A 27,667-nucleotide genomic window follows, 5' to 3' on the forward strand; every position below is an offset into this window, starting at 1 on the left:
CTTACAGTATCAGCAAGGGATACATCATATCATGAGACCAATAGGTCAGGGCTTGAGGTTTTGAGTGCCGTGACCTTGAGCCGCTGTGTTGATGCAGTTAAAGGCTGGCGATGATCCTCCATCTATAAAGCGAACATAACCGGGCTCCAAGGGTCTGACAGGAGGACAGGTCTAATCAGAGAATACAGCTCAGAAGGGTAAGACAGCATAATCCTCTCATAGCTCACTCTACAGTGAGGGTAATAATACAGAGCTAACACGTGGTAAGAAAGGCACATCTGGGTAAGTCAGTACAAGCAGAGGTGATTAGGGTCATGTGACCACGGAGGTATGTTATCAGATTTGGGTGAAAGGGACAGTTGGGAATAACCATTATGGAGATTTACTCATATCATTTAAATGTATGCATTTGGCATACACTTTTATCCAAAATGACTTAGTGCATTCAGGGTATACATTTGATCAGTTTGTGTGTTTTCTAGGAATCGAACTCATGATCTTGGCATCACAATGTTGAAATTGGGTCGTTGAAAAATAAGGTTGTCTGAGATTATATGAATGAAAAATCTTTTAAAAGATCTAGATTGAAACACATGTATGGAGATCATCAAAATGAAATGTTTGTGTCCATATTGGTTTTATATATATTTATATATATATATATATGCATATATATACATATATATGCACACGATCATTAATTCAAGGTTACACTTTTTTTTTTTTTTTACAAATATAGTGAATTTTGGAATCAGGAATATTAAGTTTTTTTTTTTTTTACAGTTACTGCATTTCACCTGAACAAAATGTGACTTTTCATAAAAATGTCAAAATATATTTGATTTTTGAAAACTTCACACACAGTTATGAGGGTCTGTTTTAAGGTTTTCTTGTTGCATGACAACAGAATGGCCACCTGCATGTTGGTTACACCACACTGACTTTGATTTAATGGATAAACGTTTTTAAAAATATTTTTTCGAAAAAAAAAAAAAAAAGATTATTCGAAACTACTTATGGGACAGTTACACCACTTAGACATTTATTAATTTTAGCCCTCAGAAATTGAAAATATGTTAATCATAATAGAGATAGAGTGTGAATTGCATTGATATTGTATTTTTGAATAACTCAATAGATCCGGACAAACACACAAGCAATTTTCAAATTGGGAGTGTGTCGAATAAGGAATCATGGTGGAAGCAGATTGGTATTAGACATGATTAAATGTCCATTGTGAATGTTCAATAAACAGTTTAGTATACAGTAGCGATATGGTTTGCTAGAAAATACTAATTTAGCTGGTTTTTGGGGCAAAGGTTTGTGTCACAAAACTTTCCATTCTCTGTTGCAGCATCAGAATGATAAAACACATTGATAATACATCATTTACACACATTATGTGCATTCTTTACACTTCTTTATGTTGTATTAGCACTTACTAGCAATAAAAAGCACCCTGTCTGTCAAAATGTGAAAGAAAGAGAGAAATATAATTTGCCCAACACATCCATCTTATATCAATCAAATGTTGTAATTAAAACAACTCCTAAGTAGGAGCTTCCCAAAAGGACTTGGAAGGCAGCAATGGCTCCTCAATGTTTTTAGCACAAATGCTAACGCTGCATATATTAGTGAATGCTTAGCTAGTGCTCCTCTTAGTTGCTGATTTGACTAATAATTGACATCAGCAAACCCTGTTTCATCAGCAAAGACTGCAATTCACATGGTATTTTCTGAATTTCATGCTCAGAAAGAGTTTCAATGATTGCCTGAGATACAGGAAGACAAAACCTAAGAGAAGGAAACAGTAAAAGTCAACATGAAATTAAAATGTCACTTTTTACTTTCTTGATTCATGTTCCTTGTCTTATTGCTTATGAGACCGGTTCGATTCCTTTTGGATGGGTGAGGGAGTATGCAAAGGGCTGTAAATGACGAGAAGAGAGAGAACAAGAGGGAGACAGAGAGTGAGTAAAAATTGCTCCGCCATGCAAAAAGGTGAAGAGTGAAAGAATGTGCAGCAGTGCAAGCGAGTTAGATCCAGTTTGCGGTGAACTTCAGAGAAAAGCTTCAACATTCAATGCTCAATACTCCAGATGAGTTCACTGTTTGATTTTAAATGAACGTGATGTGATATTGATGCGTGCTATCAATAAAATACTAAGCTACATCAAAACTACACGTGTGCACACAAAAAAGGATCAAACTCAGATTCTACTCACACACATTCACGCTATTGACTGGCTAACCGAGAGAACGCCCATGGCAGAAACATTTCAGAGTAAAAGAGAAGCCTCATTGAGCACAGTCTGAACACACAATATCAAACACACACACAATCGTAAACAGACAAGAGCTGAATGAGTTATACATTCAAGGCTACAGGGGAGACCGCTGGAGGACGATTGATGGACGTTAAAATAATTTCTGAATTTTCTGTGAACTCACATTTTGTACCACAGAACAAAAACAGAAAACAACAAAGTATAACCAAGAATAGCACAGTCCGCTCCATGCAGGTCGTTACCAAACAGCTAAATGTATTACAAACGGAGTACAGCAGGATACAAGAGAGATCAGAGCTCTTTTCTAAACCTATTGAGCTGGCTACCTAAACATAATTTTAAGGCATCATAGTTGCACTTCCACTGCGGAGGCTGCTCCAAGAGATATCCAGAAGATACATACTTTGGACCAAATTCTATGGCCTTATCACATGCATTTTTCCTAGAATCCTAGAACGCACTGTGACAAACAGATAAAACAAGTGATAAAATTCCTCATAGATGGTGGACAAGTCAAGAGAAATGATGATTAAAAAAAATATACTTAAACTATTTAATCCAATATTTGTGTGTTGTAACTATTTTTATGCTTATTATGATGGCTTGACAAAGTCAAAATACTTTTACTCCATAGACATGGTTTAGGGTTTTTCCAAAATCTCAACTGTAACTCCCCCTTTAAGCTACATACACCAAACCTGGCACAGACCTTCAGACTGTTCTGACTCGGGTTGCTAACTTTTCTAACTGATTGAAATTATGTTTTTTGTACAGCAAACAATCAAACTCCCATAAACTTACATCAATGTACCAAGACTATTTTACAGGCCAAGACTATGCAAACTCCAACTGCAAAAATATAAATGTAAACAAACACAATGCACATTTTCTTTCATGGTTGCTTAAAACAGGACTTGTACAAACAATTGGCTCTGGATGGCAAAAGTTATCTTTTTAGTGATGTATACTATTTTTTTTTTTTACACAATAGTCATATACCATCTACAAACTGATGACCACAATTTTAAAAAGAAAGCCTGTTTGAGAGCTTTAAAAATGTTTTTTATGATCTTCATGGTCATTTTATTAATGTGGTTTTAGTATTTTATTCAAATACTATATTTTTGCAACTGTCCTCCCTGTTTGTATGTTTTATTTTTTCCTCTTTTAAAGAATGTCCTGTATTTAAAGCTGACATGTCCCGTATTTGGCTGGTAGAAAGTTGGCAACCCTAGTTGTGCTTCATATTTGTGAGGAGCATCATTTGTGTGGCATGTATTTGAGTAGTGTTTTTTTAGACTATGCAGATCTAATCTAGTGATGAGGTTACATTTCAGTCAGGATGCTTCTTTGTAGGCAGTATACAGCAAGGCAGCTCACTATTTTGTGAAACAGGGCTCAGGACAACACACAACAGGGGAAACTAGCAACATAAAAAAGACTAGTGTGCCACTACAATGCATGGCACAGCAGAACCCGGCATGGGACATGAGCAGCCAAACAATCGAAAGTACCAACTCTGAAATAAATGAATAAATAAGAGACACCCCACACATAAGGTGGGGGATATCAAACAGAAAAAGCCAAAAGCCAGGAGACAGAGAAATTGTAAGACATAAAGACTGGGTGGAAGGGTACAACACATAGATTAGATGTCTGCCAAGCTGCCTGGAAAAACTCTGCCCTCATACTTCCAAACCCTTTATGCCTCACCTTCTGTGGCCACAAAATAACAATATAACAAACCCGGTTCCTACTGCCACCCATCTTTCAGAAAGCAAACACACATGGTCTATTTCAAAACCTAGCAAGCTGTCTCGCTGCCTTCTAGGATAGCATCCAAAAAGAGAGAAACATAAAAATACTTAGTACACACATATTGGGTAAAATGCTACATTTTTAATTACACTGAACTTTTTTCAAAATATTATGATGTCATCGCCCCTTCCCTGGATGACTCCATCCCCAGCTCACACATAAACACAACAACAGAGTATATTTAGAGCATGCAAAGTCCACTGTCTCTTCAACTTTCCTCTCTGTTAAGACTTCAGCGGGATAAAATGAGATCAAGTAGGAAAATAGGAAAAAGAAAGAGAGCAACAGTATGACACAGCAATTGTATGACAGAGGGGGACAGAGAGACAGCAAAAGAAATGAAGTATGGATGGAGGGAATGAGAAAGAACTGGACAGAGACATGGGAACAATGCCAAGCAATGAAGGAAGTAAATAAGTGTGTTTTGGGGATGTAGATTTCGGCTATTTTCCATGCTGAGCTAGCTTGAGTTAATTGTGCAAGAGTTCTCTCTCGTTAGTTGGAGAAATTACATAAATACAGTACATATTTGAAAAGACAGCTATATGACTTATGTTCCTGATATAAATGCTATAAATTCTGACCAGAAATTCTCCTCCCTGCCCAGTAGGTGGCGATATGCAAAAAGAATATGAATCACCAAAAACAAAAGAAGTATGTTAAAGTGGAGATTTATAGTAAAAAAAGGTCATAAATATTTACCTGTTTCTCACTCACACTTCATATCACTTCAGAAAAATGGATTTAACCACTGGAGTCATATGGATTACTTCTATGCTGCCTTTATATGCTTTTTGGACCTTAACATTTCTGATCACCATTCACTTGCATTGTATGATATTCTTCTAAAAATCTTCATTTGTGTTCTGAGTAAGAAAATAAGTCATACACATCAGGGATGGCATGATGGTGAGTAAATGATGAGAGAATGTTAATTTTGGGGTGAACTTTCCATGTAATTCATCTGGCACAATAATTCAATGTAATAGAAATTATTTAATAAAAATGTATAAATGGCATATGACTTTTAGCATATTGCTGTTATACCTATTTTATTTAAATATTCATATTTGCACATATTGTAAAAAAAAGATATATATAAAAAAATCACTTTTACACAGTGCTAAAATGTTTTTTGACCAATTTTCTGCCCACATACATCAGCTTAAAAGTGAAAATCTAATTTTCTGTTCTTTGAATCTTGAAAAGATTTGAGAAATTTCCAGTTACTTGATGGTACTAACAAGTTCAAGCATGTAGACCAGCATGGAGGGGACGTGAATGTAGAGAAAAGAGAGAGTGAGTGAGAGAGTGAGCAAAAGATTGTGAGAGAGACATGAAGGCAGAGAGAAAGTGTCTGAATCCGGCACCCTAGACAGCGCCTATCGATCGTCACCCAGCACACATCACCACAACTTTCACAGATTGCTATTGAGAAGTGACCTGTAATGCAATTACTGTCCAATGCGGAGCCGAAGTGGCCATCAATAATTAAAAGGCAGCCAAGTCGCGACCTGCAATTCCACTTTTATTCCCATGTTGTTGTTGTTGTGTCCGCTGCCCTGGCTACCAAACTGCTCTTCACTGCAAAGTTTAATATTCCACCGGCATATGTCTTCCACGGGAGGCTCAGACCACAGCGCAGTTGTATTAACCAACAACAAATCACCACACGTAACTGCTGTCTGCTCGACAACGCTATTATGAGTGGATATGTCAACCTTCCTATTGTCTCATCTGCTCCGGGCGCCCACACAGTGTTTAGACGAAGTCAGCACGACATCGGCTGAAAAGGAAATTTGTTTTGTTTTTTCTTCTTCCTGGGCCACCGTGCTGTCACAAGCATTTTTCACACCGTTTTCTCAATTGCAACAGAATATAGAGCATCTCTTCCATATTACATAATGTTGTAATCAGTACAGCAGGCCTCCACAGGGAAGGCAACAAGCTCACCACAAGTTGAGAGGAGCATCTATTTTTCACGATGACAGACCTGTATCTGTCAAAATGTCTCTCTCAGCTATGGATTCTTAGGTTTAGTCACTTAGAGCTGGGAGTGATTATATAAGGACTGTGAACTTGCAGGTGATTCTGGGTAATGTTCTTTTTAAGGAAAAATCACTACAAGAGAATGAATTTCACAAAAAAATATCCACATCACATTTCACCCCAAAATGAATATGGAGTTAGAAGTTTACATTCATTTAGGTTGAAGTCATTAAAACACATTTTTTAACCAATCCACAGGTTTAATATTAGCAAACAAAAGTTTTGGCAAGTTGTTTTCACAAGTTATTTTCCCAACAATTGTTTACAGACAGGTTGTTTCACTTTCAATTGACTATATCACAATTCCAGTGGGTCAGACCTTTACATTCACTAAGTTAATTGTGTCTTTAAGCAGCTTGGAAAATTCCAGAAAATTATGTCAAGCCTTTAGACAATTAGCCAATTGGGAACTGACAGGAGGTGTACTGAATTGTAGGTGTTCCTGTGGATGTATTTTAAGGCCTACCATCAAACTCAGTGCCTCTTTGCTTGACATCATGGAAAAATCAAAAGAAATCCGACAAGACTTCAAAAAAAAATTGTGGACCTCCACAAGTCTGGTTCATACTTGGGAGCAATTTCCAAACACCTGAAGGTACCTTGTTCATCTGTACAAACAATAGTACACAAGTATAAACACCATGGGACCATTCAGCCATCATACCGCTCAGGAAGAAATTCATTCTGTCTCCTAGAGATGAACGTAGTTTGGTGTGAAAAGTACAAATCAATCCCAGAACAACAGCAAAGGAGCTTGTGATGATGCTGGAGGAAACAGGTAGACAAGTCTTATATCGGCATAAATTGAAAGGCTGCTCAGCAAGGAAGAAGCCACTGCTCCAAAACTGCCATAAAAAAGCCAGACTACATTTTGCAAGTGCACATGGGGACAAAGATCTTACTTTTTGGAGAAATGTCCTCTGGTCTAATGAAAAAAATTTAACTGGTTGGCCATAATGACCGTCATTATGTTTGGGGGAAAAAGGGTGAGGCTTGCAAGCCGAAGAACACCATCCCAACCGTGAAGTATGGGGATGGCAGCATCATGTTTTGGGGGTTCTTTGCTGCAGGATGAACTGGTGCACTTCACAAAAAATGGCATTATGAGGAAGGAAAATTATGTGGATATATTGAAGCAACATCTCAAGACATCAGCCAGGAAGATAAAGCTCAGCTCAATGTTTGTAAATTCCCATTTTACCCAATGGTGATTCTAATGACAGTCTCATTACAGCAATTTGCTCTATTACAGTAAAAATACTGTAATACATTTTTCTTATTCAAATCAGTATAAATTAAAGGCAGTTTAACAAATATTATCTTGATGTGTGTAAAATCACGTTAATAATTTGAATAATTAATGTTTGTTTTTTGCATTGCCGTAATGAGAATATTATTTATTTATTTGTGCACAGTAAAAAGTTGTTCTTAAGTCGCTTTGGATAAAAAGTTCACATTCTTTCACATTTTGAAAATGAAAGTGGAGATTTAGGGTAAAAAAGGACTTAAATATTGATCTTTTTCTCATCCACACCTATCATATCGCTCCAGAAGACATGGATTTGACCACTGAAGTCTTATGGATTACTTTTATACTGCCTTTATGTGATTTTTGGAGCTTCAAAAGGACTGGTCACATTCACTGGCACTGTAAGGTCCAACAGAGCTGAGATATTCTTCTAAAAATCTTCGTTTGTGTTCTGTAGAAGAAAGAAATACATACACATCTAAGATGGCATGAGGTTGAGTAAATATGAGAGAATTTAAATTTTTGGGTGAACTATCCCTTTAAGAGGACTAAATCAACCAGACTATAGTTGGTTATACCATTACAATTTGTTTTTAAAGTGTTAATTCAGGTAGAAATAGCTCTTTAAAGTAACATCTTGAACATCTACAATTTTTTACAGTGCGTTGAAAAGAACTTTAGGTGTAATGTTCTTAATTGTCATGAAATGTCACAAAACAAACAAACAAAAAGATATGAATGGCCCAACAAACAGGGATAATTTTGTTCCTTTGATTTTTGGGGTGAAAAATTGCCTGGCCATGTTTTAGTTAGGTTGGTGAGATTCCCCCAGACACGGAAAGTAAGAGAGATTCTGCCCATCAGTTTGAGATGCAGCTCACTCAAAGGTCTTCACACCCACTCTTTTCACGGGCCTCTCTCGGGAAGCAGGTCTATATTAACCAGTCTGCAGACTTATTGAAAGAGCCACCAAAAAAGTAGGTTGCACGGCTGGTCAATGGTATGGATTTCTGTGTCTGTACCGTGATCTCACAATCATCAGTGAAAGAGAGAGAGAGAGACAGAGAGAGAGAGAGAGAGTGAGAACACAAATAAATGAACACAAATCAGAATAGAGCCACATCGCTTACCGTTTCCTCTTCTGTCTTTCTTTTTTTCCTTTATGCTTTTCAATCACCTATTCCATCTCTCCTCTGTTCTCATCTCTTTTCCTGGAGGCATGGCTCATATCACAAGACTGCAATTATGTGAGTGTGTGTACCAATATGAGTTCCAAAATGATTCATTGATCTATGTAGTGCTACATTATCAACAGAATGTCAGTATCTGTTGTCAGGGGTCAGTAGACAGTACATTTATGTGTTTACGAGTGTAAATGTGTCTTAAAATGCACATATTTGTGAGTAGGTGTGTGCATATTTGTTTAAGAGTGTCTAGATTTGTGTGTTTGCATGTGTTTCTGCATAGGAGGGGAGGGTTATTTCAAGGGGTATGTTCGGAATGGCATACTACTTCTTTTGAAAGAGTACGTAGTATGTATAATGTACACAGTATGCAAAAGGCTTACTATTTTTCTGTGTTAAGTACTTCTGCATGAGAAAAGAGGGAGGTTTGTTATGGGTTTCGAAGAAAGTAGTACGCAGTATGTCTACTGTGCTCAGTGTGCATGTTTTTGGAATAGCCAAATGACCTGTTACATTTGCTAAAATGTGTAGAGTACAACCCAAGCAAACTAGATGGAATACTGTATGACGCAATGCAATGCACTTGACATGACTCTAAATTTCGTAGAAGAAACATTAAGCGCAATTTTGATTTGACTCAAGTTGGAAAAAATTATGAAATTTTTACACAAAACTGAATAGAAAATGCAAAATAATCATTTTGATCTCTGAGATCATAACTAGATGCAACTTGCAGAAGTGCAACGTAAAGAGATAATGCTTAACGCAGCATACCACTGTTTAATGAAATGTTAACCCTTTGATACTACATACCGCTTTTTTTTTACATACTATTTTTAAATAATATTAGTATGCAGTATACCGTATATATTCTGTAAAGTATGCAGTATGCAGTGTGCTAATATTCCATTCCTAACACAGCCATGGTGTAAGTATCTCTGTATGTGAGTGCAACGGCATAGTCACAAAGAGAATTACAGCTCAAGTCTGTGGCAAATATTTCTACATGAATATTTATACGCATGAATGCATATTTGTGAACATTTAGCATTTGTGTGCATTCCAGTGAGTAATAGCTGCTCTGTTTGTACTTACACGTGCATGTGTATTTAAATGTGAACGGTAGTGGGTGTGTATACACACACACACACACACCCTCCTCCTGATGAGGCCCTGCTCCAAAATCAATAGAGTGCTTCAGAGCCATCATACTGTATTATGAGAGAGAGAGAGCAGCGTATTTTAATAAATGGAGCATGCATGAGTGTATGTCCAGTTCGGCTTGGCTTTAAAATCTGTCACTGGAAATGGCCCAAAAAATCTCTTTCAGCTTCTATAACACACACACACACACACACACACACACACACACACACACACACACACACACACGTTGGTCTACCTATCATTATGAGGACTTTCCATAGACATAATGACTTTTATACTGTACAAACTATAGATTCTATCCTCTAAACCTAACACAACCCCTAAACCTAACCCTCACAGAAAACATTCTGCATTTTTACATTTTCAATAAAACATTGTTTAGTATGATTTTTGAGCGATTTGAATTATGGGGACACTAGAAATGTCCTCATAAATCACATTTATAGCATAATACCCTTGTAATTACTAATTTGTAACTTACAAAATTGTCCTCGTAAATCACAAAAACACGCACGCACACACACACACACACACACACACACACACACACACACACACACACACACACACACACACACACACACACACACACACACACACACACACACACACACACACACAAACACACACACACACACACACATATATAATCCACTACGAGAACTTCAAGTGCTGTGTCATCTTTTTTTAACTAATCTTTAGTATATGCTTCACAGTAAAACTCACAGGCCTTTTTAAACACTGTACTTTAGTACAGATAAATTAATACAAAGATGTCTTGCTACAATTTCAGATATGTAAAAGTAAATTCAAAGAATCATTTTACTAATATAAAACACTGGGCTGCACTTTGTCCAATTAACAGACCAAAAGCAGAGCAAAAATGATTTTATGATTTTAAAAGATCCTCATCATGAAAAACAGCAACTGCCTTGTTCTTTTGAAATAAAACACCTGGGTTTTTCAGACATTTTTATGATTATGATGTAAAAACCATTCACACATTACATCATAATAGAAGCTATTTACATATTTAAATCTTACAGATACAGTAGCAAAAACGGCATGTTTAATTCTCAAGGCCATTTTAGTGTTATAAAAAGTGTAATGCACTGCTTTGACCTCTGACCTGTTTACACAGCAAACATTGAAAACATGTGAATGAGGATATATTTTGGCTTGGAACAGAATCATGACCTATTTTTGGTTTTCACACCAACATCGTCAATGTTTTGATATGTCACGCTGACCTTCGGCACTTCGTAGAGTTCAGAGCATTGGAAAATTTTGAAGCTGGGCATGACGCAATGCTCTAAAGGTCAGACAAAGTGTAGAAAAGAATTATTTAAAATTAAATGACTGTTTCTGCTGCAAGAAACATTGAGTAACATTGTGAGCGGACTTCAGGAAATAAAAAAGATCGTCAAAAGTATAGAATATAGGCTTAAATAAACATGACAAATAGCATTATACTTATATGTAATAATCAAGTTATAAATTTACGGTACATGTGTATAAAAATGCCTCTATCTTGTGTATCATGCCTCTATAATACACCTTAAACCGAATTACACTTATATAAACATGGTATTCTGTACTACATTAGTTTATAGCTGCAATATTTTTGATAAAATAAGGTCGAATTTCGGACAACAAAACAAAATGTTAAAACGTTTTATGGTAACAAGCGTGAGTGCGTTTTTTTATAATTCGTTTGGAGTGTTCAGGTGACTGCCATTAACTTCATTGAGCTGTGATTTTGAAGTTCCACGACACACTCTCTCATTGGCTCTTTCTATCTCGGCTCGACAGGAGCTTTGGATGCCTTCATGCACTTGAGAGAACTTTCCAACATAAAAACCACTTTCCTAAAAACCATCAAGCTGTCAAGTGAAGTGGAAAAATGAGAGAGATTACAGCATAAAGGACAAAAAGGGGGACAGAGAGAAAAAATGGGGGGTAGGGGGGATTTTATTTCTAGATTTTTATGAAGATAAAACGTTCCAATTACTTTCTCATCTTTTCAGAAAAGATTCAGAAAAGATAATGAATTTTTTCTCTTCATCAGTTACATGTTTATTCACTCTCTCTCTCTCTCTCTCTCTCTCTCTCTCTCTCTCTCTCTCTCTCTCTCTCTCTCTCTCTCTGTTTACTTAAAGGTGCACTCAGAACAATTTCTGTTTATTTAGGCGCTTTTGAAGTCAACCATGATTAATTTACTCGTGAAAGCATCCAATTACAGCAGATTATTTAGATAAAACGAGTAATATTCGGCTGGTCATGTGTTTTTCAACATGGCGGCGCCATGAATGTGTGCCTTGAACCATGTTTAGAATAAAGCACAATAAAGACTGATATGAGTCTCCAAAATAATGATTGTTTTCCAACAGGTTTCCCCGAACACTCCACCCTTCTGCTATTGGCTGGACAAACAGATATGCTGTGCAATTACGAGATAGCAACTTAGAGATTTTTCTCTCTCCTCTGACCTCTTAAATAATTAGTTTCCATGGCAACACTCATAATGTTAAAACAGCTTTGCAAAACATTAATTACTACATTAATTAATTAATTAATTGTGTGCTCTTGCAAAATGTTTAAGAACAAAGAAAATACTCAAGATAACAATGGCATAAGCAAATCGCATATCAAAATTAAATGTGTTCACTTTTATCTTTAACTGTTGAGGCCACTGCCATATTGGTTCTTTTTAAATGATGTCACTACTGTCAAGTCGAAACTTTCATTGAATTATGAGATTACAATTTGTAATTCCAATTCTACGAAGACATGAACGCTTTATTATAAGTCGGAATCTCGAAATATTAGTAATTCCGACATGATGTGTGTGACGCACCAATAGTCCTGTCCCAAACTCACAAACTTGCTATGATGGGCTTGTTACACTTTTCGGGTAAAATCCACCAACAAATGACTTACTTATAGTTGTCTCTGCATATTAAACTGGAAAAGGAAAAAAATAGATATCTAGCATATTCCTCACATCTCGCTTAAGTATTAACTTATTTCTTTCATAATAAAAATGTTCTGATCTGGTTTTACTTGTCACATTATAGACAGCAGCAAGATCACCAAATGTAATGACTTACACGCTCACTAAATAGGGTATATATATTTACACCGCTGTGCAGCATATATATGATGGTAAAAGATATGAGTAAGTGAATGTTCTCGGCACTCTCTCTGTAAGAGAATGCAAGTGGAACTACAGCAAAGTGACTACCCTTTCATTCAACATCTACAAAGTCATAATCACTTGCATCAAAGGCATTCTGTTTGCCACGGCAACTGTCATTCTCCCTGGAGGCGTCATTAAAACAGAGCACACCAAAACAAGCCGTGCGAGAGCTAATGGAGAACTTCAAAACACACACAGACACAAACTGCAACCTAACAATGTTATAGTGGGACAGGCATAGCAAGTTATTACTGAGCCCAGAAAGGAGTGACAGAGTTATACACACACTCACACACACACACACACGTGCCTGCAGACATTCATACAGCACGCTCGCACACTGACGCACACACACAGTAAAAGATGCTATAAATAGGACAGCTCTAATATGCTGCTGTGTAGTTCTTGCCCTTGGGTACACGGCTTTTCCAGAAAGAGACATGGAGGGTAAGAGGGAAAAATAAAGAGCAGAGTAAAGTGAGCGAGAGAGAGAGAGAGAGAGAGAGAGAGAGAGAGAGAACCCCTATTAACAGTAGTCCCATAGCTTTTGAAAATTAATTTCCATTACTTTTCCGTTTCTTCGTAATTACTGGATATTTTACTGTGTTTATCAACACAAGTTAAGCTCAATCGACAGCATTTGTGGCATAACATTGATTACCACAAAAATTAATTTTGACTTGCCCCTAGTTTTCTTTAAAAGCAGCAAACATCTGTGTTCCAGTGAGGCACTTACAATTAGGGGTTAAATTGTGCCAGTACAGTGCAGAACGGCGTTCCGACATCTTCAATTCCAAAAAGAAAAAAAATGCTTGTTTGTCAATCCATCCCATTTATTGTGTGAAAATCCCAAGAGATCAGCAGTTACAGAAATACTCAAACCAGCCCGTCTGGCACCAACAATCATCCATGTTATTATCTAATCTGCCAATCGTGTGGCAACAGTGCACCATATAAAATCATGCAGTTACGGGTCAGGAGCTTCAATTAATGTTCACATCAACCATCAGAATTGGGAAAAAATTTGATCTCAGTGATTTGGACAGTGGCATGATTGTTGGGCACAACGGTCTCTAGAATTTACTCAGAATGGTGCCAAAATCAAAAATCACCCGACATCACCCAATTTTAGGGTTCCCCCACTTACGAAATACAAACGTAACCCCCTGCTTACAATGGAAGTGAATGGGGGCCAATCCTTAAACATTAAAATATTCACTGTTTAAAAAGTATAGCCACAAGATGCAAACAATAAATGTGTTAACATTATTTTTGTGTGAAAAAAATCACAAAATTTGTAAAGTTATAGTCAATTTTACAACTTCATTGCCATGACGATATAATGTCACCAAACCCTAAAGCCCTAAATAGACCTTAAAACCGACAATTTAAACAACTTTACAGCTCAATTAATACACAAGTTTTAATGGAAGAATTAATGTAAGTGCTTTTCTAAAATTAGAAGCTAAACATTTCTGCCTTTAAACCCTCCAAAAATTTTCCCCATTCACTTCCATTGTATGTGCCTCACTAGAACCTCAATTTCTGCTTTTATTTTTAAAGAAAAGGAGAGACGAGTTGACAATATTTTTTGTAGTAATCAACATTATGCCACAAATGTTTTGAACCTGGAATGTTCCTTTAAGAATAATACAATTATTATTATTTCTTTTATAAAATGACACACAAAGAAATATTTTAGCCTATTTTTAAGATGTATATATACATTTCAATTGAATAACACATTTCCATCTAATTGAATTGCCTAATCTTTAACTAAATAAAAGATATTAAAATATTAATTGCATTTTCTTCAAGCCTATTCAATTCAATTAGATGGAAATTTGTTATTCAATTGAAATGGATACATCTTAAAAATAGGCAAAAACTTTTTTTGAGTGTACAATAGAAATGGTCATAACTTTTCTATGCATGTTTAAGATTCTATTCATTTCCATTACTTTTCCAGGCTTGAAAAACACAATTTTACAATGACCTGATATGACCGTGGGAACCCTATATGAAACTTCAGACCAAATGTTGGTTTTTATTTTTGTGCTTATTTATATGCTTGAAAGACAAAATGTCAGCCTCAGTCACCATTCACTTTCATTTAAACTTTTTTCCATACAATTAAAGTGAATGATGACGGAGGCAAACATTAGTCCTTACTTATTCTTTGAAGCAACCAAGATGAGTAAGAGATGACAGAAGTTTTGACTGAACTATCCCTTTAACCACCCACGTTTTACATGCATTTGCACATGCATGGTGTGCAGGAGTGTATGTGTTTATATTCTGTATGTACAGTTTGTATTTATTGCATGTGCTTGTGTCGTTTTTTTGTGTGTGTTGTGCGTTCGTGGTGGTTTGATCATGATGACCTACCCCAGGTAGTGTCTTCTGCTCGTGTAGCGCGGTCTGAGCTTTTAGCGCTGATTCTCTTGCACAGTATGTGAGGAAGGCACAGCCTGAAAGAGTAAATAAGAGAGAGAGAGATACATTAAAACAAGTCAGAGAGGTTGAGACACAAGCAGGTGTCTGTTTGAGTAGAGCAGTGTTTTCTACATTCACATTGTTTTCTCCAAACTTGGGAGAGAACAAAAACACTGTTATTACATTTGAGTAGTAGACACAGGGAGAGAACAAAAACAGAGAGGATCTGAGAAAAGAGCATCACATGCCCACAGCCATACACAACACTCTCCCTAGAGAAAGACGGAGTGAGTGTGTGCTAAGACAGCGTGTGTTTGTGGAAGAAACTACAAGCATGCTTTTAATATCAGGCTACAAGGCCTTGGTGGTATTGAAAAGTAACCGTGTGTTTTAATGTGTGTATGTTTGTCCATGCACTTTGAAAAACAATATGATGCTGCCATTGCCAATAATTTGACAATGACTGACAATCTGAGAAATCTATAATGCTTTGCCTGGTTTTAAAATACATATCATTCACACAAAATTTTTTCAATGTTCTATAATATTTCATACTTCTAATGAAATCAGCCATTAAAAAAATGCAATACAATATAATACAGTACAATAGTAAACATAGCAGTTTAGTACTATTGAAACGTTGCATAGAAGAAAAGTATAAGGTATATAAGCCTAACCAATCCAATGGTGATCATTTAAAATAAAAGGATACTTATATAGTTATCTATATGTCTTGCATCCCTAAAAAACTACAGATTATACACAATTTTGTGCATTCCTTAAATACACAGTAAACTACACAAATGCAGGTAGGAGAGAATGAAAACAAAAAACCTGCATCATGATGAAACAATAAGCAAAAAACTAAACAAAAACAAAACAAAAAGTATGGAGGAGGCTTGGAAAGAGAAAGACAAATGAAACAGAGAAACTGTCATTTTGATCCAAACATGTCAGATGTGACGGGAGTCTTTTCCTTAGTCTTAGTGGGCTTCAGTTATTAACACTTCTGTCTGTAAATTCTGTGAGACAAGTCAACGGTCTTCCTGATAGTCAGTATGTTAATTTCCTGTCCTTTCTCAGTGTAAATCTGCTCCAACAAGAGAATTAATCTATATGTGTGTGCGTTAATAGCGTACACTACCCCACAAACCAACACATGCTCTAACATGATGCTAATCTCACTCGGATAAAAGCAAACACTTAAGTATTTTGCTAAAAAACAACTGTGAATATTTTCACCATCAATTTAATAAAAAAATCCCACTGGGATGGACTGAGTGGAATAACCACAAAACAAAAGCTGAAAAGATTAGCATCGCATTTGTACATGAAGTAAGCAAATTTGAATATGCAAAAAAAAATGTTAATGGCTGCTAATGTTTATGCTAAGCCTCTATTAATATAAAAAAAATGCTAATGTCCTAATAAACTGAGTAAACATGATAATCTGGTGCTGACATTTATGCCTGCATGCTAATGGTAGCCACAAATGTAGATAAAAAGCTGAATTGCAAATGAAAAATCAAAATGCTTGATAATTTTCAATCAAGCACTTGTTGCTGTAAGATGCCATTTTTTCATTAAAAACTTCATAAGGTTCTGTTTCACAAATCCAGATACAAAAAACAAAGCTAAATTTAGTGTGAAAATAAAAACTAATTTATTTTCAAACAAACCCTAAAAAAATAATAAAAAAAACGAAAAAATTAAAAATAAATACTGAGAGCTAATAGTGTTCACAAATGCAGAAAAAATATAGCTGAATTTTAAGCGAAGTAGACATCATGAAAAATAAAAACTTTTATTTGAGATGCTAAGTTTTCCTTTAAAAACCACAAACATTGTTTGACTGTTTTGGTGAGGAAGCAATGCTAACACTCTCCAAAAATGCATATCAATTTAACAAAGCTGAATTGAAAGAGAAAACCAAAAATAAAAAAGTGTATTTATTTTCAAACAAACCCTAGTTGCTCTAAGGTAATTTGGAGGAACAAAGAAATCCAACCCTTACAAAAAATAACAATAGCCCAAGTTTCTGCCAAAATACTATAAATACTACAGTATTTTGTCCAGTAAAATCCTCATGAATCAATATGTGATCATCTTCAAACTTACATTAAGTAATCTTTCTGTCGCTTTATTTTCTCTCTTTCTTCACCTATAGCTAATTCAAAGTTAACACAGTTTTTATCACAGTAAATTACAACAACTGTAGTAAATAAGGCATTGTGATTGGCACCATGTTTACAAAGCTATTTTTTTTTTTAATGGAAAGCATGACTTTTAAAAAAGGGGCAAAGAGAAAGTTAAATGTGAATGTTATAGGCCCCCATTTACTAAGATCTAAAAAAACTGATGCTAATTTGCTTACGCAATCGTTGAATTTGGGCGTTTTGAGGGTGATTTACTAAGAAAAAAAATAAATCACACAAATAACAACACGTGCAAATATGTTGGACACACCCTCCAAAAGGAGGATTTTGCATGTGGTACTTGCACCAAATTCAATTATAGTACAGCTTTCACTAAATACCATTTATTTGTATTCAATATGGCATTAATATGTTCATTTATAGGATTGTATGATATCATCATAAAACCCCTGCTATTTAACAAGAATGCACATGACACACTTCACTTGAAATGTTCATAATTCACAAAGAAAATACAATATTACACATTAAGCCAACACACCACTGATGTATACTTAAATGAAATCTGAATTTCAAACCGCTATTATCTTGATCATGGAAAAGTTAGCTGGGCTCAAGAGGGACACAGGAAGGTGTCGTTCGTTTCACAGGATCAAGACAATACCTGTTCAGCACAGAGGTGCGTTTCGGCCTGCCTAGAGGAAAGAACCACCACTTAAAATATTTTGACAGTTAAAAACAATGTTTAAAACATTCATTTATGACATCATTTGGGCATAAATAGTTAATAGGCTTATGATGTTATCAGTTATGACATTGAGTTTTAAAATAATCAAATAATTATTTTTTTCATGAGTATTAATTTAATTTCATATTAATGTGTGTCAGTTAAGGGTGTTCTACATATTATCTGTTCTCAAAGTCTCCTTTTTGTCGCAATGACTGCATGATGCACAGCGCAAATCAGATTAATACCTGCCTTTCATTCGTATAAATTTGCTCATATAGTTTCCGATTCTGAAATTACTTTCAGGCTTGATAAATCACTTTGCGGGTGCAATGTTTCATTCGCATCTAAACCGGCCTTTATCATGGGCATTTGGAGGCACGCATATTCATTTTGGGGAAACACACCAAAATTGCCAAGACGTGCTATTTTGCGCATCTGAAAGATTCAATCTTCAAAAAACTACGTTAGTAGATCAGCTTGAACCTTTATTTAGCGTGCTATCAAGTTTGCATGTTTTTATACACGTAAACCTTTAGTAAATCGGGGAGATTGTGTACCTGCAGCATAGCTTTCTTCCGGTCTCCCTATAAAAGCCCCAGTGCCGCAGGGACGCTAAACACACAAGGAACAAACACGTGTGCACACACACACACACACACACACACACACACACACACACACACGGTCAGCCCCCCTGAGGCTAGAGCATGAATCAGCAATATTCTGTCTTGCTGTCCACTGTGTGTGTTTAAACCTGTCCAGATTGGTTGAGTGAATGTATAATTGTGTGCATGTGTGTGTGTGTGTGTGTGCATGTGTGGCTCCTGCAGTCCTGCCTGGCTTTTTAATTAACTCAGTGTGACAGTTCGGCACACTCCTCTGAGGGCCTGTCATGTTATAAAAAAGGCTAGAACTCTCATGGGACACTAGTTCATGCTTCCCTGTCCCACTTGACAAGTGCCAACACACACACACACACACACACACACACACACACACACACACACACACACATGTTGTGTTTCCATGTTTTATGGGGACTTTCCATAGACATAATGGTTTTTATACTGTACAAACTTTATATTCTATCCCCTAAACCTAACCCTACCCCTAAACCTAACCCTCACAGAAAACATTCTGCATTTTTACATTTTCAAAAAACATAATTTAGTGTGATTTATAAGCTGTTTTCCTCATGGGGACCGACAAAATGTCCCCACAAGGTCAAAAATTTCGGGTTTTACTATCCTTATGGGGACATTTGGTCCCCACAAAGTGATAAATACATGCTCACACACACACACACACACACACACACACACACACACACACGTTGGTGTGGCTATCCTTATAAGGACTCTCCATATACATAATGATTTTTATACTGTACAAACTATAGATTATATTCCCTAACCCTAACTCTACGCCTAAACCTAACCCTCACAAAAAAGTTTAACATTTTTAAATAAAAAAAAAATATATATAATTTTTAAGCGATTTAAATTATGGGAACACTAGAAATGTCCCCATAAACCCCATTTATAGTATAATACCCATGTAATTACCAGTTTGTAACCTAACAAAATGTCCATCGTAAACCATCCAAACCTGCCCACACACACACGCACGCACGCACGCACGCACGCACGCGGGATGAACTGAAAGATAATGGGGAACCTCTATTTGTTTGTCCTCTAAAAGCAATATTGCTTCTTTCTGTCTGGTCACGACAGCACTTTAAAGAGGATAGAAAGACAGAGAGAGAGAGAGAGAGAGAGAGAGAGAGAGAGAGTAAAGAGAGAGAGAGTAAAAGAGAAATGAAAATACAGAACACAGCATGTGGAAAAGATGAAACAGAATGGTTGGATGGTAATGGAGGGCTTTCAGAACAAAAGCTGGAGTAACGGATGTGAAAGCAATAGAGCAGCGGTTCTCAAATGTTTCAGGCCAAGTACCACCTCCGATCAAATAAGAACTGCCTATGGACCACCAATGTTTTGCTCTAGATTGTTTTTTTTTTTTTCTTCAGAATTGAGCAAATTGGCATCTCTTTGAGCGCAGACATTTGGGTATTGTATTGGGTTCATTACAACTTAGCTGTGCTGTAAGTGGTTTTAGCCATTCTGGAACTTCCAGACAAGCCAGGTTAAATTTCCAAAACCCACACTCCGAAGACACGTACACACACGCTGTGTTGGAGCAGATGGAAGGGGGAGGTCTCCCTGTGCATTTTGGCGTTCAACCATGAGTGTTTCCCAGGAGCTGCACAACTTACTGGCATTTATGCGAGCACATATGGACTGCCCTGTGAATGTGCAAAATAATTGACAGACAGGACGTCTTCTGATTGACTAAACAAATGATCTGGTCCCGGCCCCGGCCTGCAGACACACCTGCTGTTTACCCAGTTAAGTGCTACTACAGAGACAGGTGTGCAATTTCATGACACCTACTCATATGGTGATATTTGAGAGGTAATATATGTTTTTCTGCATGTCATTTCATAAAAAAGTAACTTGCAGCACCTTTAAGGTCAATCGGCAGAATTTGTGGGATGGCACTGATTACCAAAAAATTTATTTTGACTTTACATCCTTTTCTTTAAAAAGAAGCAAAAATTGGGGCCTGGGTAGCTCAGTGAGTATTGACGTTGACTACCACCCCTGGAGTCGCGAGTTTGCATCCAGGGAGTGCGGAGTGACTCCAGCCAGGTCTCCCTAAGCAACCAAATTGGCTGGTTGCTAGGGAGGCTAGAGTCACATGGGGTAACCTCCTCCTGGTCACTATAATGTAGTTCGCTCTCGGTGGGGCGTGTGGGGAGTTGTGCGTGGATGCCGCGGAGAATAGCATGAAGCCTCCACACTCGCTAGTTCTCCGCGATAATGCGCTCAACAAGTCACATGATAAGATGCATGGGTTGATGGACTCAGACGGGGAGGCAACTGAGATTCGTCCTTCCCCACCAGGATTGAGGCGAGTCACTATGCCACCACGTGGACTTAGAGCACATTGAAAATTGGGCATTCCAAATTGGGGAGAAAAAGGGGAGAAAATAAAAGAATAAAATAAATAAAAGAAGCAAAAATGTGGGTTCCATTGAGGCACTTACAAATGGACAAAAATGGGGTCAATCTGTACACATTAAAATATTCACGTTTCAAAAGTATAGCCTGAGACTATGCGTTAACATAATTTTAGTGTGATAAATTTGCTTTCTAACCTTTTCTTTGTAAAGTTATATCCAACCTCATTGCTATGTCGTCAAAACGGTGTGAACCCTAAAACTCTAAACGACCGTAAATGCGATGATTTAAACAACATTACAGCTCAAAAACTTATTTTCTTTTCATTTTATTTTTGTATCATATTTGAGCAGTCCAGTTTTTTATGTTTGCATATAGTGTTAAAGAGAAAGTTTTAATCATGTTATTTGTCACATTCCCTGTTGTCTTTTGTTTTTGTGCTTTTATGTTGTAGTTTAGTTTAGTTCCTGTTTGATTTTTGTAGTCCTTTGTGGTTTCATTTTATGATTGGTTTTCCCCTGATTATTTCTAATTCCCTGATTGTTTCCCCAGGTGTTCCTCATTCCCTTGTTTGTTCCTTGGTGTATTTAAGCCCTTTAGTTTCCTTGTTTCCTTTGTTAGTTCTTGCATGTGTTGTTATGCTCTGTGGTAGGTTTCCTGTGTTTTTCTTTGTTCTGAGTTTTCTTGTTTTTGTTAATAAAAAGCTGCACTTAGATCCACATTCTCTGCCTGCCTTCGTAACATTATTGCTCTGGATTTCGAATGTAATAACTACTTAACTACTGATTATCTAATCAGCTAATCATGTGGCAGCAGTGCAGTGGATAAAATCATGCAGATACAGGTGAGGAGCTTCAGTTAATGTTCACATCAACTCTCGGAAAGGGGGAAAAAAATGTGATCTCAGTGATTTCGCCTGTGGCATGATTGTAGGTGCCAGGCGGGCTAGTATAAGTATTTCTGTAACTGATGATCTCCTGGAATTTTCATGCACAACAGTCTCTAGATTGCCAAAAACAAAACAAAAAAATCCAGTGAGCGGCAGTTCTGCTGATGGAAATGCCTTGTTTATGAGAGCGGCCAATGGAAAATGGCCAGACTGGTTCGAGCTAACAGAAAGGCAATAGTAACTCAGATAACCACTCTGTACAATTGTAGTGAGCACATCACATTGACCCTCGATGCGGATGGACTACTACAGCAGAACACCATGTTGGGCACATTTATATTCTATTTATTACTGATATTTCAGAAATTAATAAATAGAATATAGTATACACCTGTGGGTTGGTGCATGTATGATGAAAAATGTGGCAAAAGGGAGAAGAAAGGATGAAGGAAAGCAGGAAAAAAAAAAGATGACAAGATCACCAGGCTTCTGTGAAAACTATCCACTAGTGTCTTACACTTGCGTCTTATCTCCCCATCTGCAGACACCCTTAAGGGACACACATAGATCGCTGGAGATGAGAACATACTGAGATGGCAAGTAAATAAGCAGGAAGACTGACAGAGGAAGAATGAAATTAATCTAAAATGTTCATGATACTGGAGTTAACGGAAAGCGACCAAAGAGCTGTCTTTGCAATTTACGACTTGAGAAAATGACAATGGATTATGGTCCTACAAGACCCAGGGGCATTAGCCTTATTGGAGGGCTCTTATTGTTGCAATTACAAGATCTAAATCTGAAAATACGAAAAATGGAGTTGAAATTACGAGAATGAATACTTCCTGTGCTGAAAATATTAGTCATCAGCAAAAGAGATGACAATGTGTTGCAATGAATATACAACATCAAAGCTGTGATGTGTTCAGTGTTTGCTCACTTCTCTCAATCACTTTAATTACAAGTAACGATGAGCAATTGCTAGAAAAATTTATAGTTTTGCCCAGAATTATAACTTTGCATGTCAATGCATGTGTGATTAAACAAAAAATATGTTGAATCCGTTTAAATTGAGATGAAAGAAGTAGTAAATTACGTCGCCACATGTTGTTTTTTCTATTCCTTTGAATAAGAGGCAAATTCTTCTGATGACTTTTTCAAATTTTTTCAAGTGTGCTGCTTTGAAAACATCAATGCACAAAAAGATTCCATAAATTATAGAGTCCAGTGTAGAACTGAAATGCTTTGACACCAACACAGAATCTCTCTGACTAAAACTCTGGAATATTGGTCTGTAATTGGAAATTTCCACGTTTTATAACCACAGGTCATCTGTATTCACATTAGTGCCTCAAAGATAAACCATTATTCACATCTGGCACATAACCTGTTTGCAGTTAATAATGATTTATTCATAGACCCACACATGTAAGGTGGTGATTTTAGCAGTATCTTTGTGTGCATACTACAGCTTTATTTCAATACCTCACTAGAACAAAAACTGAACAATGACTTGAGGTTTTTATTTTATTTGGTCAATGGGTTTCGAGAGTAAAGGAGAGGGCAATTGAATAGTGCAGGCATCATTTATAACAATTTGGATACATGATATGAATAATAAATTATAGGTGCTTTTTCCACTCGTTTTTGCTTATTACTGTCATTACTTATACTTGCCATTGTGAATAATCCAATTGATCATCTGCCCAAGAATGCAGCTTAAAAAGCTTTTGTAAGGGCAGTTTTCCTGCACTGAGACAGTTTAGGCAATAATCACCTGTGTACCAAACAAAAATGGCACATACACAAACACGCATACCACAGGGTAAGCCAGGTAACCACTAACTACTGCGCATGTGTGTCCTGTTCAAATCAATACAAGCTGATCGGACCTTTATTGTCCTAAAAGTGTGTGTGAATGCATTACTGTCATGTTTGTTAATGTTATTTTATACGTCTTGCTGTCACTTTGTCTATAAAAGTGCACAGGGTTAGGAGGGTTATTTTGAAATGTATTCCACCACAGATTACAGAATACATGCCGTAAAATGTCATTTGTAACATATTCTAAATACTTTGGATTACTTATTCAGCACTGGTAGATTTTTTTCACTTGTTTTGTCAAATTTTAGGCAGAATGTTAGTGACTGATGGCAGCCTCACTCACTATTCCCTCTATTCTTCTACCCCTACAATACAGGTGAATGGTGACTGAGATTAATCACCCTAAAATCTAATTTTGTCCATGAAAGAAGGAAATCATACATAAGGGTGAATAAATAATGACAGAATAATATTTTTGGGGTAAACTATTCCTTAACACAAGCATGCCCCACAGACCTTAGGTAATTTAAATAAACTGTCCTCCAAGGTCTGAGGATTCAAGGTCTCCATGATTCCTTCACGTCTCTCAGCCTTGCCCCCACTTCTAAACAACACGTCTTCTTAAAATATTTAATTGGAAGCTGTAAAACCCTGATTAAATAAAAATGCACTTTGAAGAGAACATATGAGCTCTGAGGGTAATATGAGAGAGCGAGAAAGTGAGAGGGAATGAGAGAGAGAGATCTTCAATTACTGTGCCGAAACCACGTCAAGCTTATTTTGATTCAATAAAATAGGCCTTAAATATTCAAGAGCTGTTTCTGGGACTAATGAGTCCTCTCCATGAGTGATATTATTCCAGTGGAATGAAGTGGTAGTGTGAGAGAATATTTAAGGAGGTCAGTAATAGGGTCTAATACTAAACCTGGTAGCCCCTGCACCACTTACTCCCACTGCTGACAGAAAAGAACCTTAAGATAGGTTAAGATTGAGCTCAAATATAGTAAGGAAAAGGGGACAGGAATGATTCAAAATCTTATATTTTTTATTGCTACCGTAGAGTTAAAAATTAGAGTTGGTAAAAAGGAAAGGAAAAGAAAGGGAAACGAAATAGAAAAGGAAGTAGGTGAGAAAAGGAAAAGAAAGGAAAGCAATGGGAAAGGAAAGCAAGAAAAACCGGAAGAAAACAAGAAAGGAAATAGGAAAGGAAACAGGAAAAGAAAAAGGAAGGTAATGGGAAGGGAAAGAAACAGGAAAGGATTTTGAAAAGGAAAAAAAAAGAAAGGAAACAGAAAAGTAAACAGGAAGGAAAGCAGGAAAGGAAACGAAACGGGAAAGGAAAAGCTAAAGGAAATGGGAAGGGAAAGGAAAGCAAAGAAAAGGAAACAAGACTGGAAAGGAGAGGAGAGGAATGCAAAAGAAAGGCAACAGCAAAGGAAATGGGAAAAGAAGGATAATTGAAAAGGTTTTTCTTCCTTTTCAATTAAAAGTAAAGAAAATAGGAAAGAAAATAAAGGAAGGAATAGGAAAATAAAGGATATGGGAAAGGAAAGAAACAGAAAAGAAAAACAGGAAAGGAAAAGAAAACAGGAAAGAAAAAGAATCCAAAGGAAAGGAATGGCATTGGGAAAGAAAATGGGAAAGGAAACCAGAAAGGAAAGGGTAAAGGAGAGGGATGCAAAGGAAAGGCAACGGGAAGGAAAATGTAAAAGGAAAGAAAAAAGAAAGTAAAGAAAACAGGAAAAAAATAAAGGAAACAAGAAAGGACAGAATAGGAAAATTAAGGAAATGAGAAAGCAAATGGGAAAGGAAAGCCAAGCAAAGCAAACAGGAAAGGGATAAGGAAATAGTAAAGGGAAGGAATAGATTCCATTCAAAGGAAAGGAAAGGTGAGGAGCATGCGAGGAAAGGAGAGGAGAGAAGAACAGAGGACTGGAGAAAAGAGGAACGGCTGTAAGTTCTGTGAATCGATCGGCGAAGGAAAAAGCCGTGGCTCTAATGCATTGCATGTGACGGATTTACTGTGAAGCAGAGCCACAGAATCAATGGTGTAGAAAACGCATCATTAGGACAGAGACCCCCCCCCACCCCCCATTCCCTACTCCCAAAGGGCTGAGAGACTGTATGTACACACAGATACACACAATTTCAAACCACACATAAATGTTGGTCCACACTTCATAATAACCATTCATACACATATGTGTTCCGAAATTGTCTGCTAACAATCTTGCACAACAAAAAAAATATCTTAAACACACACAAACTAGCATACATTAGGGAGAGCAAACCAAACCGGTTTTGACTATTTCACTATTCTCCATTCACACAATAAGTATACATTTTCACACATTCACACACTGCTGATACCTATAGTACAACCAAACTATCTACTCTTTACACACACACACACACACACACACACACACACACACACACACATGTTGTGTTTCCATGTTTTATGGGGACTTTCCATAGACATAATGGTTTTTATACTGTACAAACTTTATATTCTATCCCCTAAACCTAACCCTACCCCTAAACCTAACCCTCACAGAAAACATTCTGCATTTTTACATTTTCAAAAAACATAATTTAGTATGATTTATAAGCTGTTTTCCTCATGGGGACCGACAAAATGTCCCCACAAGGTCAAACATTTCGGGTTTTACTATCCTTATGGGGACATTTGGTCCCCACAAAGTGATAAATACACGCTCACACACACACACGCACACACACGCGCACACACACCAGTATCACTGTAGAGACCCAATGTAGGCACACACATTACTTAATTCTCTCAAGCCTATTTGAATTTAATTTACATCGTCTTTTGAACAGATAATAGAAAATTCAGCCGTGTGGTGTTCAGAAGTGGACAGTCAATTACATCCTGGCTCTGTGGGCCTAACAGAACTATCAAGGATAAGCCTGTCTGCCAAGCTCTGAAATACAAGAACTGAAGGTTGCACTAAAAGAGGGCAGAACATATCTTTGGCTTACCAAATATACCCGTAGTATTGTTAGAGCAAAGACGTGCTGGAGTGTGCATTCAATACTGAGAGCTTGTTAGCCAGATGTCATGCAAGGAGAGCGCAGAGGCGTCAAGTCAAGGTTTACGAAAACGTGTTGCCAGATCCCACAACGAATCAAACCAGAAATGCGACATCTCTTTACGTTTACAAATAAACTGCTGCTCACAGGCAGTGTTGAAGGATTTGGGCTGTCGGGGTGATCGTAAAAGGTCGACACTTCCTACATGATAGAGCTAGGGGAAAATATCAACATTTCAGGATGTGTTCAAGTGATATTTTCATCTCACAATACAGTATTCATTTTCTCATACTAAGAATCAATATGTTGTTAAATTGTAACATTAATATTTTTAAAAGAGACCACCACTCAGAGCAAATCTATCTATCTATCTATCTATCTATCTATCTATCTATCTATCTATCTATCTATCTATCTATCTATCTATCTATCTATCTATCTATCTATCTATCTATCTATCTAACAATTGACTGTTGTAAATGGAAATTACATTTAGGTTCTAAATGACTTTATTTTTATGAGCTGAATCGTGGCTGCAACAAAAAGAATCGGGAAACATGAAATAACAACAAACACCATAATAAATTAAATCTCGAAA

At 36.8% G+C, this 27,667-nt stretch overlaps 1 protein-coding gene across 5 annotated transcripts in view; it reads right to left on the reverse strand.

The window, feature by feature from the left end:
• Positions 1–27,667, reverse strand: part of LOC127627481 (CUGBP Elav-like family member 4) — a 129,692-nt gene that overhangs the window by 75,218 nt on the left and 26,807 nt on the right. For all 5 annotated transcript variants that reach the window (XM_052103875.1, XM_052103873.1, XM_052103872.1 and 2 more), the window contains exon 2: positions 15,343–15,425. In XM_052103875.1, the coding sequence (XP_051959835.1) occupies positions 15,343–15,425 (83 nt within the window). The remainder of the gene's footprint in view (positions 1–15,342; positions 15,426–27,667) is intronic.

Source organism: Xyrauchen texanus, chromosome 34 (assembly GCF_025860055.1).
Source record: "Xyrauchen texanus isolate HMW12.3.18 chromosome 34, RBS_HiC_50CHRs, whole genome shotgun sequence".
In the NCBI taxonomy this organism is placed as follows: domain Eukaryota; kingdom Metazoa; phylum Chordata; class Actinopteri; order Cypriniformes; family Catostomidae; genus Xyrauchen; species Xyrauchen texanus.